Below are 18,403 nucleotides of genomic sequence, written 5' to 3'. Positions count from 1 at the left end.
TCAACTCCTGTACCAGGCTGGATTTCAGGTTGTTTGATTTTATTTGGTGTTCAGCGTATCCCCTAGAGAAACAGGACTCTAGACAAAATATGTATAGACGTGGCTTTATGCAATAAGTCATGGATAATTTAATTTTTAATGTAATTATTTATTTTTCTATGGTATCATTGGGTTATGACATTACATGTTTTATATATATAAAAATATATTTCAACTCCAGTATGCCATAAAACTGATCAGCACCAAAAACTTAGGTTTTTTCTTTTGCCATCCTGTGGACCCAGTTTACTCATTGGCCATCCCCCTGCTGCTACCCTCTGATATCCACTACTCTGTTGTGTGAATATATGTGTTTGTTTTTGTGTCATTTACTTTCTTCTTTAATTTTTTTTACTTATTTGCTTTTTCTTTGTATACAGTGTTCCACATATGAGTGAAGTCATAAGGTATCTGTCTTTTCTAAATGTGTCTTCAAGACATTATTAGAGTAAAGGTGATACGTAACCTGGATTGGTTAAGAAAAAAACCTCATCAAGGTCATGTGACCTGGGAGCAGACTCAAAGGCAGAGTGAAAGTGAAATTCCCCCACTGACCTGTCCTCAGCCCCCTTCAAAGGTGCACAGAGTATCCAGCACCCACCATTCTGAGCATCTACTGACAGATAAGAGGTACACAGCTGAGATTCAGGTTGTTTGATTTAAATTTGGTGTTCAGCTTGTCTGTCAGAGAAATCTGACAGTAGACAAAATATGTACTGATGTGGTTTAAGCAATGGGGTGCAGATGCTTTAATCTTTTAATTTAATTATTTTTGTAGGGTATCATTCAGTCAAAATGTTAGATAAGTCTTATGTGCACAAAAATATATTTCAACCCCAGTATACCATTAAATTGCTTAGCACCAAAAACTTAAGTTTTTTTGTTACCATCCTGTGGACCCATTTTACTCATTGGCCACCCCCCTGAACCTATCCTCTAATATCCACTGCTCTGTTCTGTGAATATGTGTTTGTTTTTGTGTCATTTGTTTTCCTCTTTAATCTTTTTTTACTTATTTGCTTTTTGTATTTGTGTTTAGTGTTCCACATATAAGTGAATTCATAAGATATTTCTCTTTTCTAAATGTGTCTTCAATACATTGATAAATACCAGGTGATACCTAATGTTGATTGGTTTAAAAAAAAACTCATCAAGGTCATGTGACCTTAGAGGAGTATAAAGTCAGCAGGAAAGGGAAATTCCTTCCTCAGCCACCCACAAAGCTGCATCTCCTCAAGTGGAGAGTGTCCAGAACCCACCATTCTGAGCATCTACTGACAGAGAAGAGGTATCCAGCCGAGTTTCATGTTGTGTGATTTAAATTTGGTGTTCAGCTAGTCCCTCAAGGAAACAGGACAAGAATAAAATTACGTAGTGATGTGGCTTCAGGCAGTTGAGTATCGATTCTTTAATTTCTTTTTAATTTAATTAAAAATTTTTTTAACTTAGGTATCATTCCGTTATAATGTTAGTAAGTTTTATGTGCACAGCAATACATTTCAGTTTCTGTGTACCATACACCTTCTCGGCACCAAAAATGCAGTTTTCCTCTGTCACCATCTAGCTGCCCCATTTTGTCCATTTTGCCTCTGCCAGTGGCTTCTCCTCTGATTTCCACTACTCAGGTCTGTGTATCTTTGTATTTGTTATCGTGTCAATTTTTTTCTTCCTTAAAGTTGTTTTTACTTATTTTCTTTTTGTTTGTTAGTTTTTTGTGTTCCACACATGAGTGAAATCACGAATTATTTCTTTCTCTTAACACGTCTTCAGACGTGGTTAGACCAAAGGTGACAGATGACGTTGATTGGTTAAGCAACCCTTAACAAGGTCATGCGACCTTGGAGCAGTATCAGGTCAGCTAGGAAAGGAAGTTCCCCCTTGACCCGTCCTCAGCCACCTTCAAAGCTGCATTCCTCCACCCATCTCCCTGATACTCTCCTGACAGAGAGGAGGAGCACAGCTGGACTTTAGGATAGTTTGCTTTAAATTTGTATTCAGCATATCCCTCAGAACAAGAAGTCCATAGTGAAGATATGTAGTGATTTGGCCTGGCAATAGGGTAAGATGTCTTTTTTTTTTTTTTTTTAATTTAGTTTTGGCTGTGTTGGGTCTTTGTTGCTGTGTGCGGGCTTTTCTCGAGCTGTGGTGAGTGGAGGATACTCTTCCTTGTGGTGCGCGGGCTTCTCATTGCGGTGGCTTCTCTTGTTGCGGAGCACCAGCTCTAGGCTCACAGGCTTCAGTAGTTGTGGCTCGTGGGCTGTAGAGCGCAGGCTCAGTAGTTGTGGCTCATGGGTTTACTTGCTCCGCAGCATGTGGGATCTTCCCTGACCAGGGCTCAAACCCATGTCCCCTGCACTGGCAAGTGGATTCTTAACAACTACGTCACCAGGGAAGTCCCAAGGTGTCTTTATTTTTATAATTTTATTTTTTAAATTGTGTTAACAGTGGGTGTCAATATTAGATGTTTCATTTGTACAGTATTACATTTCAAATTTTGTAAACCTTAACACAGGCTCACCACCAAAATTTTCCTCTCCCACTGTCACTACACATTTGACCACCTTTACCATTGTGCCTTGGCCCCTGACGTTTCCTCCCTGGTATCCACTACTCTGTTCTGTGAATCTATATGTTTGTTTTTGTCATTTGGTTTGTTCACCAATTTGTTGGTTTATTTTCTTTCTGTTTGTTCTTACTAGCCTATGCATGAGTGAAGTCCTTTGGTATTCACCTTCAGCCTCTGGCTTTCTTCTTTAGCATCATAACAATAAGTTCTATCCATGTTCTGGAAAATAACAAGATTTCAACTTTTTTTTACGGCTGAATAGATTTCCATCAAGTATCCACACTATTGTTTCCTTATCCCTTTTTCCGTTGATTGGGAACTATGTCAAGGAGCATATATCTTTTGTTTTCTTCTAGGAGTTTTACAATTTCAGGTCTTATCTTCAAATCTTTCATCGATTTTGAGTTGAGTTTTAAGTACGGTGCCAGATAATGATCTAGATCATTTAACTTCAGTAGCAGTTTTGAGAACAGAGGCTGAAAAAATATATCCTTCTGAATGCTCTTATTATGTGAAGATTCAAATTCTAAGGAATTTAGCATCCTAGCATTCTGATTGATGTGGGGCACTGGATGAGCAGTTATGAAAAGTTGGTGGGATTGTCTGTAGGCATTGAAAGCCTAAAAAATTATTCATTCATCCTCAGTTGAAACATGTATTTCACATTTTATTAACTAAGTAAAAGTGAGACACTGAGGGTGAAGGATTCAGAAAACAGTTCAGACCCTGCGTTGTGCCCCATCTAAGCTAGCAGAGGAGAAAATTATTGTGTTATGTGAATTTGTATTTGAGAATTGCCTTCTCTGATGTCAGATGGGAGAGCCCAATTCTCAAGGAGTTATCAAACTTATGTTTGATTTTCAAATGCCTGGGCGTCAATATTAAATGTGGCCTTTCCATAGCATAAGTATTTCTGTACGTGTGGGGAAATCTTTCTCACTCTTATCTATTAGACTGTGATACATGTAACCAAAGTCTCTAACTTCAGTCTCAAGGATGCAAATCCAAATTCACAGTCTGCCTAAAACTTCTAACCAAGTCAGGGCCCTCATCTGTGGGTAGGTCTCTGGAGAGAACGGAGAAATGTCTGGGCAGAGAAGTCAAAGTATCAGAAACCTGGATTTCCTTAGTGGTCGTGAGGTTTCATGACCCCATTTGTGTAGAGGGGGCAGGGGTGACTTGTATGAATATGACAGTTTTCTCTTTCTTTTTACAGAGGAAATCCAAAAATTAAGATTGGCGAGAAGCACCGAGGAGGCGGGGAACATGGCCGGTCGTTACAGACAGCTGGATCCCTGCAAACTCTCTCAAGCCCAGCAAGTGAGGAAGCAAAACCCGGGCGCAGGGAGACAGGTGGCTCCCCCGCCAAAGGATGAAGACCCCAGGGTAAGTGGAGGCATGGACTCCGGAAACAGTGTTTGGGCCTGGAATACCTGGGTCCATAACTTCCTTGTCCAGCCCCATCCAAAGACAGCTGCCTTGGGACCTCATCCCCAGGGAGACCGGGCTGTTCAGAGACGTGGGCCACCTGACCCCTCCTTAGTGTGATGTCTGGCCTGCTTTTACCCAAATCCTTCAATCGGGGTCTTGCTGTGCACACTTGGAGCACCAGCCCTTCCTCCTTTGGTACTCCCTGGCAAAGGCTTTGGGAAGCACCACAGTATCATAAATATCCTGGCACCTAAGGGGCCGTGTGCTTCTGTCCTTTCTCCAGAACCAGTGTCATCCCCCTCAATCTGTCCTTGTGTTCACTTTGGACATGCGCCTGTGAGTTCTGCTGACTCACTGACCTTGTTCTCCCCCACCCACAGGTGAAGTGTAGGGACTGCGGAGCCTTTGGGCACAAAGCGAGTAGCCTCAGGTGCCCCATGAAGCGCTGGCATGGGGCCCTGGCCCCCCAGCCCTTGGGCTCCAAACTCGGCAAGGAGAACCTGGAACCACGGAAGCTGCAGGACCTGCAGACCCCCGGGACCCCTAACACGGCTGAGAGAGAGAAGAGTGAAAGGCAAAGGTGAGCAGTGGAGTGGGTGGTACCCAAGCTTTGGGCTGAAATCGCTGGAGACGGTTCCTCTCCTTCTCTACACTGGGTGCTGAGCCATCTCTAGACATGACAGGGAAAATGGGGAAACAGGAGCCATGTCCTGAGGGGGTCACACTCAGGAGCTCATAATATGCCTTCAAGTCACTGAGGGGTGTGGAGAACACATGCAGTTTTGCACCTGACAGGCCCCAAACCCATAGGGACAAATAGACAGGACTTCCTGGGAAACCCAGGAGGGAACCCTGGAGTTGGGGGAAGGACATGAGCGGGGCAGGAGTCTGCACCAAGCACAGGGATTCAGGTCCAGTGTCACCCCAGGACTTGGAAAGGGGCTGGGCCACAGCACCGTTGGTCCCAGTTGTGACAAGGAAATTGGGTTTCTGCCCCTTAACGTGGTTTGTTTTGCAGGAAAGAAGAGCAGCAGAGGAAGCTGCTCCAGAGGTTCCCCAGGAAACCCCAAGGGTGGCGGCAGCGGTACTGGAAGGAAGGGACAGAGTCCTGCCACTACCTGAGGGTCGGTCTCCCGGTTCCCGCGCTTTCTCCTTCTGGGGTAACCCAACTGGCCTCAACCCCCTTCTGTGGGAGGGAGCGGGTCACGTTCTTTTCCAACCAATGTGATCATTTAGAGTTCTTTTCAGATGCCATTTTCATCGGCTTCTTTGATTTTGCATTCTTACTTGCATGGCTGGCAAGAATATGCTGTTTGGTAAATGGAAGTGATTTTATCAGCAGCATTCCATAAGCAGAATCCTTTAAGTCAGAACACGAATCTGTAAATTGTGGGTCATCCTCCAAAACTGGCCATCAAAACTTATTTTACCACCAAAGTGCCTGCAAAACACCGAGTTGTGTGCAGTCCTCGGAAGGGGGTATACAAAACGCTTGTTTCCACTTACTTAACAGGAGACATTGTTAAACTCTTTCTATGTGCCTATTTGATGTATAAATGTCTCAAGGTGATATTGTAACTTTCTTTTTCATGAGCACCACTGAGGTTGAGTATCTCATCACATAAAATTAATTCCTATGAGATGGTTTTTGGTTAATTTTAATTTTTCCTGGATGGAGAGAAGATTCTCACGTCTGGCCTTTCTGTTTGTTCTTCTCCTACAGCATCCAAACATGCCCACGCTCATCCAGGCATCCAAGAGGAAACCCCTCCAGGATCCAGATCTCCCAAGTAGGTCACCTGTCAGGAAAGATGATGGGAAATCCACCCACCCTGCAGTGTCTCTCATCAGCAGAAGTTTGGTCCAGGACTCCAAAAGCAGCATCAAGGCCCCAGGCAAGAGATCTGCCCAGATCCCCACCCAGACATGTCTGAACCCCCCAAAGAAACCTAGACTCAGCCCCATCCAGACTCCCCAGAAGAGCACTCTGACAGCAGATCTGGGGGCTTTCCAGAATCTCCCTCCTCCACCCAGTACAACTGGACATGGACCCACAGTGACCCCCCAAGTCAGCAGGAAGACACCTGCCCAGGGGCAAAGCCTTGCCCTCCAACCTCCACTGGACAGATCTCGCCCCAATAGTGTCCAAGCCTCCACCAGAGACCATCCTCCACCCATCAGCCACGTTCCAGGCCAGCCTCTCAGGATGCTCTTCGTGAGAGTAGACGAAGGCTGGTGGAGCTGCAGGTACGTGGCGCCTCCCTCCTTGCCTCGTCCTGAGCAGTCAGCCCCTCCTGCTCAGAGCCCTCCCACTGGCAAGAAGCCTGAGGGGCACTGGGCCCCTGGCCCCCGGAGTGTCCTCTACGATGACCTTCAGGTGTCTTCTTCCTCTGAAGACAGCGACTGGGAGGGACACGCCTATGGCAACTAAGACTTGTCCTCCAGCCCCAGGTGCCCTGGAGGTGACTGTGCACCTGAGGAGGGGGAGTCACAAGGAGCAGCTGTTCCTGGAGAAGCAGCGATCCCCCCCCTGCTGGGCGAAAAGATGGTGGAAACCCAGACAAGCCCCAGGGACACACACGTACACACACTGCACTTTCTCCTGATGGAACTAGAGTCATCCGTCAGATGGTACTTATCACACTGGAATGGCAAGTTGTTTGTCAGTCTGAATCTATTTTAAGTAACTGAGGTAAATTCTAGGAGTAACTTTGAGCTATTGTGTAAATAGGAAGCTATGGTAGTAATCTGCATTTGGTGCAAACGTCTGAACTTTTGGAACCTGGATAAAGGGCCCAACTCTATGCTTTGCAGAAGGTCAGCAGTGCCCTGTCCTGAGATGAGACTCGTGGACTCTGTGGAGACTTTCACTGTAAATCATGGTGGGGACACTCCCACGGCTCTGCTTCTTATGTTTCATTGAATGTTACTATAAAGCTTTGTTTTCAAAATTTCTTTCAATTTTAATAAAGTTCTACAGTATAAGACATGTTGTACGTGGTTTTTATCTCTAAGCCTTGAAGATCATCTTAACGTCTATTTTTACTCAGATAGATTTTGTGGAGACTTCCCTGGTAGGCCAGTGGTTAAGAGTCCCTGCTTCCAATGCAGGGGGCGCGGGTTCGAGCCCTGATCAGGGAAGTAAGATCCCACATGCCGTTCGGCCAAAGAACAACAACAAAGAAGAAAAAGTAAGATGGATTTTGTAACTGAGGGGTAAGGGGAGCTTGGGAGGACCTAAGGCTTATTAAAAATACAGAATCTCCGGCCCTCCCAGGTCCACGGGTCAACATTTGCACATTAACAATGCACCGTGTCAATCCCCTGCATGGACGATGTGATAACGTGTAGGCTGCCTTATTCTCACACTGGGCCACAATGGACTCAGTCGATGAATCTTAAGAGGTGCATAAGCCTGAATCCTACTTCAAAAGGTATGAGTTTATGTTGTCTGTTTTGAGGCCCGGGCATTGGGATTGTAGCTGCTCTGGAGATGATTATATCATCTGGTTTGAGAACCACTGGAGGTGGTGGCAGTGAAATCACCTACGTCACATGCTGCCTCTGTTCTCTAACAGGAAGAGACCAGAGCAGGTCCAAGAAAATGCACCGAGCTGTGTAGAGAGGGCTTCCCGGGCAGAGCAAACCACGTTCCTACCTCCACACAGAGCAACTGTTTGGGGAGAGCATCTTCATTCCGTAGAAGCCTGTACCTCAAGGGCAGCGAGCTGCTGGCTGAAGGCACAAGGTTGTTAAAATACGGGGAAAACAGAGCTGGCACACTCGGGGCCATGCCCAGACCTACTGGAACTTCTGAAATGACCGTTCTCCTGTGACCTGGCTCTGAGCCTATTCCTTGTACTCCCTTATCTCATGACCTCAATCCTGTCCCAGTACTTTCTTACAGATTCTCACAAAACAAAACACCATTGATCCTTACTTCTGGCATTTCAAAGGGTGTGAATAGGCCCTGACAGATGTTCTATGCTATGGAATCCTCTGAGTATCACAGGATTAAAGAAGAGGAGCCTGCCACAGTAGCCATCTGGGGTTGGAACTGTGAGGGATGGGCTCCGTATTCTTGGACCTGCGAATACAGGGGACAGGGTTTCAGGACACAGGATGGGTTTAGTGAGACAGCATTGATCTGGGGCTCAATCGAAACACGTGTTGTCAGTTTTGAGAAGATGGTGCTCCTTCCATCTCCCCAGGTGATGGCACACAGCTCGTTATCCATACTCGACCCAAAATATTCAGAGTAAGCAAAAACGGGTTCAATAATCTCCTAATTTCAAAAATAAAAACAATCTTTCAAATAGCCCAGGGAAGAAAGATAATGAAATATGTGAAATGACAATATATGTAGAAAAAGTGAAAAAGTATGAGATGCCATCCACATCTTTAAAAAGGTATTTGAATTTATAACTCATCTCAAGAAGTGTGAAATAGAACACGTGACAAATAAAGAATGAGACAGAATGTATACAGATAATACTGTATAGATATTAGATATATACAGTAGCACGTGTTCTTTTCAAGGAATTCCTAAGCCCTCCATCCTCACTGACCACTTCCTGGCCCCGTGAGGTCCCTGGAGCTGAGCCCTGTGTGGAGTCTCTGCCTCCTGAGGGAACGGACAAAAGACATGGAAAATACGTTCTGAAGCCTTTAGCGTGAAACAGTGCATTCCTTCCAGGCCGAGAAGGAGTTTCCCATTAGTTTCCATCTAAATAAAGGTTTCTAATTGCTGGAAGTAGCACAGTCCTGGAGCCAGAATTTCCCAGATCCAGGTGTAGATGGGTTTGTTTCTCCCCAAGGCCTCCGTCCATGTCGAGCTGACAGGAGCTGACTTGCTGTCCTCACATGGCCTTTCCTCTTGCTCAGACCCCTGGTCTCTTCTCCTACTTCTAAGGGCACAGGTCAGGTTGAATTAGGGCCTCACCATAAGGCCACCAGATTAAGGTAATCACAGCTCTAACTGCTAGCTCTCCGTGTAAAGTCACATTCTGATGCACTAAATGTTTGAGCTTCAACATGTGAACTTGGGCAGGAGCACAAAGTTCATTATACATACTTGACAGAAAATATTCAGAAAAAGAAAGGGAAAACGCGTTAAACTACGTAATATTTTCAGACGAAAAATCATCTGTCAACTGTCTCAAGGAAAAAAAGTTAATTCCACTCCTGGGTATATATCTCAAGAAAAGGAAAACGCTAATTGCAAAAGATACATGCACGTCCCGTATTCACAGAAGTATTATTATAGGAGCCAAGATATGGAAACAACCATAGTGTCCATCCAGAGGTGAATGGATCTTTATCCATTTTTATCCACACATATCCGTATGTGGATCTTTATCCACACATATCCATATGTGATACATATGCACAATGCAACTACTCAGCCATAAGAATGAATGAAATCTTGCCATTTGCAACAACGTGGATGGACCTGGAGGGTATTATGTTTAGTGAGATAAGTCAGACAGAGAAAGACAAATACTGTATGATAACACTTATATGTATAATCTAAAAAAAAACCAGAACAGAAACAGACTCACAGATATAGAATACAACTACTGGTTACCATTGGGGAAGGGGAAGTGGGAGGGGCAATATAGGGGTTGGGGATTAAGAGGTATTGATACAGGGGCTTCCCTGGTGGCACAGTGGTTAAGAATCCGCCTGCCAATGCAGGGGACACGGGTTTGAGCTCTAGTCCGGGAAGATCCCACATGCCGCGGAGCAACTAGGCCCGTGCACCACAACTACTGAGCCTGCGCTCTCGAGCCTGCAAACCACAACTACTGAGTCCTCTTGCCCCAACTACTGAAGCCCACATCCTAGAGCCCATGCTCCGCCACAAGAGAAGCAACCGCAATGAGAAGTCCACGCACTGCAACGAAGAGTAGCTCCTGCTCGCCACAACTAGAGGAAGCCCGCGCACAGCAACAAAGACCCAATGCAGCCAAAAATAAATAATTTTTTTTAAAAAAAGGTATTGATACAAACTGCCATGTATAAAATAAGTAAATAAGCTACAAGGATATATGGTACAACACAGGGAATCCAAATTATATTTTATAATAACTTTAAGTGGAATATAATCTATAAAAAATACTGTATCACTATGTTGTATATCTGAAACGAATATAATATTGTACATCAACTATACTTTAAAACTTAAATGAAAATAAAATAAAGTGTATTTGATTTAAATTATAACATACATTCTGACGTGGCACGAAAGAATAGGAATGAGCACAAATCTAGAAATAAATTCCTGAGCTGAGAAGAAAGGCAATTCCTTTCCTTTTTTTAAAAATGTACGTTTTCATAGTTCCTCAACTTGCATTTTATTTTTACTTCCGGATTTCTCCCAGGGAATCCCAGCTTCATTTCCACAGATTCCCAGTGTGTCTGATGCCCTGTTATTCTGAAGACACAGAATGGTTCCCAGCATAAAGAATGCACTCAACAGTGTTTAAGGATGAAGAAGGGAATGAATGGATCTTCTCACTATCCCTGGACAATGACCTTACATCTTTGCTCTCCAACACTCTGTAAGGGTTACAATTTCCTATTAGTCTGGAAAATCCAATCAAATTGAACAGGGTGTGGCTCACAGACTGAAACCCTATTAGGGTCAGTAACCTTCTGAGAGGGTGGATCCCGGAATGTAGCCCAGATTGGGTTATAAACTGTTATCCAGGTATAAAGGAAAGTCAGACAGGCAAAGGGATACATTTTTCCAGAGAAGAAGAAGCTGGACAGTTTGGGGCTTTGGAGGAAGAGAAATTAGCTGCTTGCTCTGGTACTTGCCTCAGAATCCATTTGGCTTCACCAGCTCCTGCAACTTGGGGTTTTGGTGAGTCCTCCAAACTGTGAGATGTGCCTTGGCTTCATTCCATGAAAATGTTGTAAGTCCTGTCTGTCTTTACACTTTTGCCCTATCAGAGCAGCCTCTTATGGTCTCTGAATCATATTGTGTCAACATTTACTTTGCCACCATCATTTCCTACTCTTGACTGTACATATCCCTTTTTTCAACTCCAAAACTGTTGTCTTGAATCTATTTAGCTTTTTTATCTGCCTAACCTAAGATTGTAGACTTGTGCTCTCCCAGTACAGTGACGACCAGCTGCATGTGGCTAGAACATTTAAATTAATGAAATTAAATAGCTAAACTTCACATCCTTGGTAGTGCCAGCCAGATTTCAAGTGTTCTGTCACCACATGTTTGTGGCAGTTTCTGTATCATACATTGCATATGTAAAGCATGTTCTTCGTCTTGGAAAGTTCTATTGGCTGTTGATCTACATCTGATGTTTTTACTAATTTGTTTCTAAATACTTCATTTTCTGCCTCTCTGTATTAATTTTCTTTTATGGGTTTCATCAAGTGATTTTCTTCATTTCTTATGTGTCTTGAGATAGATTTTTATGTTGAAATAATTATCTCAAGGTAAAATAAATCTCTTGAGCTATTTATTTTAATTCTTCCCCCAAATTAATATATATTAACCCCCTTTGAGTCCTCTGACTTGTAATCTGGACATAGGCAGGGTTGCCTAGGTTCCGTCTTCTTTCTACTTGTAAGGCTGCTCTTTTGCATATGCCTGGGGTTTCCCTGGATATCATAGGGATTTATATATTCTTATTATCAATAGAAGAAAAATTCTAAATGTAAAAAAAGACATTTCATTTCATCTTCAAATTTGCCTTGAAGGCAAAACCAAAGGTAATCCATGGCCAACTCTTGATTGGTTTTCCTAGGTAGTCCCTCCCACCTTGGATTTTCCCAGGTGCTCTGGATAATCCAAACACTAAACTTTTTCTTGAGTGCGTTTTGGGCTTTGTGAATTGCCCTGGATACTTGATTCCTATCCACAATAAGAAGATGCTGGCATTAACCCAAGGCTTCTCTTTATTTCTGATAGAAAATGATCACTGCACTTTCACTTTGATGGTGGAGGGAGTTCAGGAGAGAAGGAACTTGAGAGCAAATAACTTTAGAAGATATTTCTGTTTCAAGATAGACAGGATGTAATGAGGGGATCGATTGTGCATCATACGGAGAGGTTTTCCCCAAAACTGAGAGATAAAAATGAAGACATAAATAACAGGGAGCTTCTTCTGATTGTTAATGTTAGCGGTCATATTACAGGTAAAACCTAGGTGATCTTTGTTACCCTAAAGGAATTTGAACACAGGACACAGACTGAACAAAATTAAATGACAGCTGATCCTTCTTCTAGATGTGTAACTCTGTCATATATTAAAGTTTTTGGAACCTCTGCATGTCATTGGTAAATAAACCAATTTCCTGCTAAACCTTAGCCATTCCATATTTCTGAGCATCCTTGACCGAGAGGGTTGAGACAGTCCATGACCATAACACTATGACTCGTGTGCTCCTGCTATCTTCTGTAGCAGCGGATGTTAAGGACTAGGCTGGCAGGGTGGGTGCCAGGGTTCCTCCAAGTGGAATAAGTCCTTGGTTTAACTGCATCCTGAAATAGGTCCTTGGCTGATTAATATCCATGTAGATGGAGGACAGAACTAAAAGTCAGGGTTGAGGGAGAGCTGGAAGGCAGTGAGGTTCCAGAGGGCTGCCAGGGGTGTTGGAGGACCATTGTGAGTGCATAAGGGAAGAGAATGATCTGGGGATTTCCAGGGTTTCCTACAGGAGGAAACCAAACTCTACTCTGGCATGAGTCAGGGTTCCCGAGGGTTTGAATCAAGGAGGACATTGAATGCTTCTGGATGCCCTAGGCTGCTGAACACACAAAATCAATGTTTAGCACATTCTTATTTGCAAACTCTCTGAACTTTGACTTTCTGTATTAGCAACCACAGCTCTAGCTTCTTACATGGGATCTGGGAGAGGAGAGACCGCACCGTGTTCTTAGGATGAACCACTGGTTTCCGTTTGCTGGGCTGGGGTCACACCCAGGTGGAGGTGGGGGGCTCCAATTCAGGTGGGTCTGGAAGTTGTGCACAGGACTGGAGTCTCATGGCTTCTTCTGGAAGTTGTGCACAGGACTGGAGTCTCACGGCTTCTTCTCCATCCTCAGATTTGCCTGCTCAGTGCTTGGATTAGCTGTGAGTGAAATCCTGAGAAAGACTCCTGGCGACTGAGTTGTTGACAATGGAGCCTCTGGTGAGTAGCGACGCCTCCTTCTCCTGAAGCTACACCCCGAGTGCCATTAGCAATCGTTCCCTCATTCACACATTCCACCTCTTAGTAATTAAGCTTTTATTCATATTCGATAACTGGAAGGAATGTGTAGGGAGGAGTATTTTCTTAACTGTGCTTCACAGAAAGGAGAAACAGCACAGTAGGTAGAATAAAATTAGGTTCTCACATAGATTTTTGAAAAATTGGAGAAAACAAAACCAATCACTAGGCTTCTTTCATCCCTCAGAGGAGATGAGATTAGATACAAGAGAAACAGTGATAACTAAGGTCAAGGTCCCTGAGAAGGTCAAGAATGGGAGTCCTCACGCTGCGCAGCGATGGTCAGGCTAGGTCTGTCCTTCACTCCAGCCACCCGAGTCCCCGGCTTATTCTGCTGAACCATCTGACCTCAGAGTTTGTTATGAACACCTGAGTCCTGTAGTGTTAAGAGAGAGAACACCTCCTGGTACCAAGTTCTGTATGAACCTTGCTCAGTTCTGAGGAATGCTAGGCATTTCTTCATGATCCTCTGACAATTGCATGATTAGTAGAATAGTGTTTTGTATCTAGCGTAGGTTTGCTAGAACGGAAACACTTCATACAATTATATATTTGATGATTTCAACACTCATAACAAGTAATGAAAGCAGTTTCTTTTTGGAGAATCAAAGATTCCTCTAGGGACATAATTTAAACCAATAGTCATGTTTTCAAAGCAGCACGTCATGGTTATTGTTTGTCTTGTCATGAATCTGTAGAATTCCTTGGAATTAATAGGGAAGAGAGATTGAGTTACGAATATGCAAGTGAATATTTTACTGTAAACTGTCTGGAAGTCCTAATTTCCAGGTTATTGAAAAACTTCCACAATGTATTATAACACACTTCAAGTGATATTTCTGTAAAATAAAGCTTCATGACGTCAGAGTGTGTAGGTGTCTGTGAATGTACCTGAAAGGCAGACACCCGCTTAGCGCTGACAGAGAACTGAGGGGAACCCCACACAGAGCGTGATCCTTTATCCACCCAGACCCCATCACCTCCTCATCTCAACCCTCCCACTCTGGACAGTGGTAGGGACTGCTCTGTCTAAACCAGAACATCCCTGATGTTTTAGGAATCAGTGACGTTTGAAGATGTAGCGATCAACTTCACCCAGGAAGAGTGGGCCCTGCTGGACACATCCCAGAGAAACCTGTTCAGAAATGTGATGCTGGAGAACGTCAGTCATCTGGTCTCCGTAGGTGAGTCTGTCAACACGGATGTACGTGCACCTGTATCCAATCCATTCATTCACTCACTGAACAGGCATTTAGATCAGCTTCCCTGTGTCCCACTCCAAGTCCTTCCTGATTCTTTGATAGTCCTCATAACTACTTAAGAGGAAGACGTTTCTTTTCATGGCACTTTTCATTACCACACTGGAAGGTAATCTTGGCCACATTTCATAACTTTGTTGTTACTCAGTGTTTACACTTAGAACAGAACTGGGGATTCAATGGATATTTTAATGCATAAGTAAATGGATCAAGTATTTTAAAAATGATTTTTCTGTTTTAGTCATTCCATGAAGGCTTGAGACCAGAGTCGTGTATATGACATAATTTTGATGATTCCTGTAAGGCGTATCCTTACTGGCTCCTTTGAAAGTAATATTTAGCCCACTGTAGAGTCTTTTAATCTTTCCCATTTGGAAAATACTGAGGATTCTGTAATCTCTCTTTGAACTTGTGCACAGGCATCAGCCGCTGGAGGGCCTCACTGTGTTTGCTGCTGCTCTGGATTTCCTCCTGGTCTGCTGAAGGACCTTCACTGTTTTGTCTGTTGAAGATGTTGTTGCTTGCACTGACCTTAAGTAATCTCTTTATTTTCCTCTTTCCCTTACCCTGGACTTGAGCACAGCAAAGGGTAATTAGCCCAGACTCAAAATCCAACACTTTTTTTTCTTTTTCAAATCAAACAGGGTATCAGATCAGCAAATCAGATGTGATTTCCCAGCTCGAACAAGGAAAAGAGCTGTGGAGTGAAGCAACAGGATGCCTCAAAGGCCAGAGTCCAGGTAAGAATCAGGGGCCTGTGCTTCACTGCAAGAAAGTTTCAGTCAGTGTGTTAAGTCCTTGGAAACACCAAATGAAAGTTTTATGAAGTGAGCGATATATTCTAAACTGGAGGTGAAGACATTGGGCTGAAATTCTTCATGTTGTTATCATTCTTTGCATCTAGCAATGAAAATTCATATTACTTCCTGCCATTTTCTATTCTTTAGGGAAAAGGGTGCTTGTGGACTTACTGCAGTTAAACTTTCACATAGTGATTCTTGTCCTGATCGTCCCATTTAATGTGTTTTCCATCATTTGCTGACCCAGTGTCTCTCCACCACATTACATTTTTATATTTTAATCCTGTTTTTTTCTAATAGACAATGACTTTTAAAGTGTTTCTACTACCTTGAGTATTTCTTTATTATACACGGTCTCTCCATCAGAGTGCCAATTTTTGAAAGATACTCACATGGACCTTGGTGTTTGTTTACATTTTTATTTCCCTAATTTCATTCTAAAATCTATATTTTTTCCATTTCTTTAGGCAGTGAAAGTCTGCTTAGACAACAAGAAATGATATTCATGCAACAAGTCTACAGGAAGCACATATCTCTCACCATGCCAATGGTAAGTTTCATGGGTAGAACACCAGTCATGCAAACGAAAGACCTGGCAGTGAGATAAGTTGGTAATTGAGCACAATTGCCTGTACATAATTAAGTTGAGATTGAGCTCTTTCTGGGAATATTTTTGGATAGGCTGAAATCAGTTAAAAAATTAATATGAGCTCAAAACCACAACATGAGTCCTAAGAAAAAGTCAGTTGCACAAACATTGCTCATCTCCTAGTCTTTAGAACAAACTGAAGTCTTCAAAATTAATCTTATATCTGGGTTGGGAAACTATAAAAGAGAATGTTTGTGCCTGCAGGGGAGTAACACAACGTGTATATGCAACTGACACAGGAAACATTTTAACAGGAGACTATAACTGACTGATCCTCTAGGGTGTAAATGTAGAGGAATGAGTGTCTGCGTAGACATGGGCGAACCAGGAACAGCCTCCTATCTCTTTCCCAAAGCAGGTTTCTCACACACAATGGGATCCTGTTGGATGGACTGATTTGAGTGATGAATTTACTCCTAGATCTTCACCTCAACATTCACCAATTCCCTTAAGAAGGAAAAGTACTGTCAGCAAACAGCGTGGAAAATCACTTAGTCAAGGGTCATTCCTTGATGGACAGGATCACATTCATGCTAGAGCTAAATCGTATGAATGTCCTCTATGTGGGAAAGTCTTTAGTAGATGCTCTACACTCAGCAGACACAAGAGGATTCACACCGGAGAGAAACCATATAAATGTCATCTGTGTGGGAAAGTCTTCAATCAAAGTTCCTCCTTGAAACAACATGAGAAAACTCACACAGGAGAGAAGTGCTATGAATGTCATCAGTGTGGGAAAGCCTTTCTTCAAAGCTCTGGCCTTAGTTCGCACAAGAAAATCCACACTGGAGAGAAACCACACATATGTCTTGAGTGTGGGAAGGCCTTCAGTCACAGTTCAGGGCTTAGTTCGCACATGAGAATCCACACTGGAGAGAAGCCACATGTATGCCTTCTGTGTGGGAAGGCCTTCAGTGAACATGCTAAACTGAGAGAACATGAGAGAATCCACACTGGAGAGAGGCCCTATGAATGTCAGTGGTGTGGGAAATGCTTCAGTCGTGGCTCTTCCCTGAGACGACATGAGGGAACCCAGCACTGGAGAGAAAGTCAGGAGGGCCCTCAGTAGACGTCCTGACCTGAGATGACATGGTGTCATACATGTGAGGAATGTGGATGGAACACCAGCCATAGCTTTAGCATTTAACCACACCAAGGTTCACACCCACTAAAGAAACTCTGTCTGTAATCAATATGGACACTCGTTCAGGCATCACACTCCTCAGTCCAGACAGGCATCACCTGTGGATGTGGATCCATATGTGCCCAGTCTCTGTGGCAAAGCCTTTAGTCATTGGCCTGACCTCAGGTAACTTAGCAGAACTCACTCTGTAAATACAATATGGGTGTTTTTAGCAACAGCTCCCAACTCTAAAGACCCTAGAGGACTTGAGCAGAGGATAACCAACCCCTAGTTCTTCTTTGATAATTATTGTTCAACACGAGCCAACTCCAGGTAGAGAACCACTAAAACTGTAATGACTGTTAACAAACATTCAGCTGATCACCAGGCTTGATGTGAACGAGAAACTCAGTGAAAAAAATAAACACTAAAACAAGAACAAAGATGTAAACTCTTGAGAAATACCCAAGTATGTTGAGCAACACCAAAGCATACTTATAAATAATTCATCCTGGAGAAGTAAAGCAATGTAAAGTCGTGAGAAATTCTTTCTTCATAGAGCAACCTCTCTGGAACACGTGTGCTCAGACTGTACAACACACCGTCAGTGTCGTGAAGGAAGGGAAGTCTTCAGTGATCACTTATTTCTCAGTCAGCATTAAATTCTCACACTGAGGATGTAGCAATCCTAAAAATCAAAGTGGAGCTACAGCTAGATTTCATATCAGAAAAAACTGACCCTCTGTGTGGGAGGGGGAGCCTCTAAAAGAATCCTTTAACACACATTCAGGCAAATTGTGATTTGCAGAAATACCTCTTCATGAAAATGTGGCATAAAATGGAGAGTGAAGTGATCTAGCAATATAGAATGGAGAGTTTGGAAGAAACTAAAATTTCTGTATAGAATAATCGTTGCAAATATTCAAACAATAAAGTCTGTGGCTAAAGGAGCCAAGTGTTGGTGTCTGGTTTTCTTTGTGCCCCTGTGAACACAGGTATTCAGGTCTGCACCCTCGGAAAGTGGGCAGAGACTCAGCCCCAGTCTCTGAGTGTCCCCTTTCTCCACAGCTCTTTCCACACAACTCAGCTCCACTCATTCCAACGTCCCCCTAACCCCGTCTATCCTTTCAGGCCCTGGTGGCGACACAGCTCTGATCTTCAGCTCCACTGGTAATGTTTCCCAGAATATCATGACCCTGGTCAGGCAAGGTTATGGGAAAGTCTCAAAGACATCTAGTCCTACACTTTTTGAGGCCCCTCAACATATTTCTGCAGATGGAAACCACCGGGGCCTAA

General features: G+C 43.4%; 2 protein-coding genes across 2 annotated transcripts; both read left to right on the top strand.

The window, feature by feature from the left end:
* Nucleotides 1-1,222: 1,222 nt before the first annotated feature.
* Nucleotides 1,223-7,021, top strand: LOC309619460 (protein FAM90A12-like). Its single transcript, XM_082374636.1, has 4 exons — nucleotides 1,223-3,991; nucleotides 4,417-4,616; nucleotides 5,055-5,160; nucleotides 5,760-7,021. The coding sequence occupies exons 1-4, from the start codon at nucleotides 3,872-3,874 to the stop codon at nucleotides 6,465-6,467; spliced, it is 1,134 nt and encodes a 377-aa protein (XP_082230762.1). The 5' UTR covers nucleotides 1,223-3,871; the 3' UTR covers nucleotides 6,468-7,021.
* A 5,667-nt stretch (nucleotides 7,022-12,688) lies between these two features.
* Nucleotides 12,689-16,428, top strand: LOC309619763 (zinc finger protein 705A-like). The gene is made up of 4 exons (XM_082375437.1): nucleotides 12,689-13,198; nucleotides 14,334-14,460; nucleotides 15,180-15,275; nucleotides 15,803-16,428. Exons 1-4 carry the CDS (start codon nucleotides 13,187-13,189, stop codon nucleotides 15,940-15,942), a joined length of 375 nt encoding a protein of 124 aa, XP_082231563.1. The 5' UTR covers nucleotides 12,689-13,186; the 3' UTR covers nucleotides 15,943-16,428.
* The last annotated feature ends 1,975 nt before the right edge of the window (nucleotides 16,429-18,403 follow it).

The sequence above is a fragment of the Balaenoptera borealis genome (assembly GCF_965194805.1).
Source record: "Balaenoptera borealis genome assembly, chromosome: 21".
Taxonomy (NCBI): domain Eukaryota; kingdom Metazoa; phylum Chordata; class Mammalia; order Artiodactyla; family Balaenopteridae; genus Balaenoptera; species Balaenoptera borealis.
The sequence above is the reverse complement of the archived record's forward strand: the minus strand, read 5'-3'. Positions and strand labels throughout refer to the sequence as shown.

Bases quoted from the DNA above. Each gene is read 5' to 3' on its own strand.
- LOC309619460 (XM_082374636.1), top strand. From the start codon at position 3,872: ATGGCCGGTCGTTACAGACAGCTGGATCCCTGCAAACTCTCTCAAGCC. The intron at 3,992-4,416 runs GTAAGTGGAGGC...CCCCACCCACAG, and splicing joins CAAAGGATGAAGACCCCAGG to GTGAAGTGTAGGGACTGCGG. The intron at 5,161-5,759 runs GTCGGTCTCCCG...CTTCTCCTACAG, and splicing joins AGTCCTGCCACTACCTGAGG to CATCCAAACATGCCCACGCT.
- LOC309619763 (XM_082375437.1), top strand. The intron at 14,461-15,179 runs GTGAGTCTGTCA...CAAATCAAACAG, and splicing joins CAGTCATCTGGTCTCCGTAG to GGTATCAGATCAGCAAATCA. The intron at 15,276-15,802 runs GTAAGAATCAGG...CCATTTCTTTAG, and splicing joins CCTCAAAGGCCAGAGTCCAG to GCAGTGAAAGTCTGCTTAGA.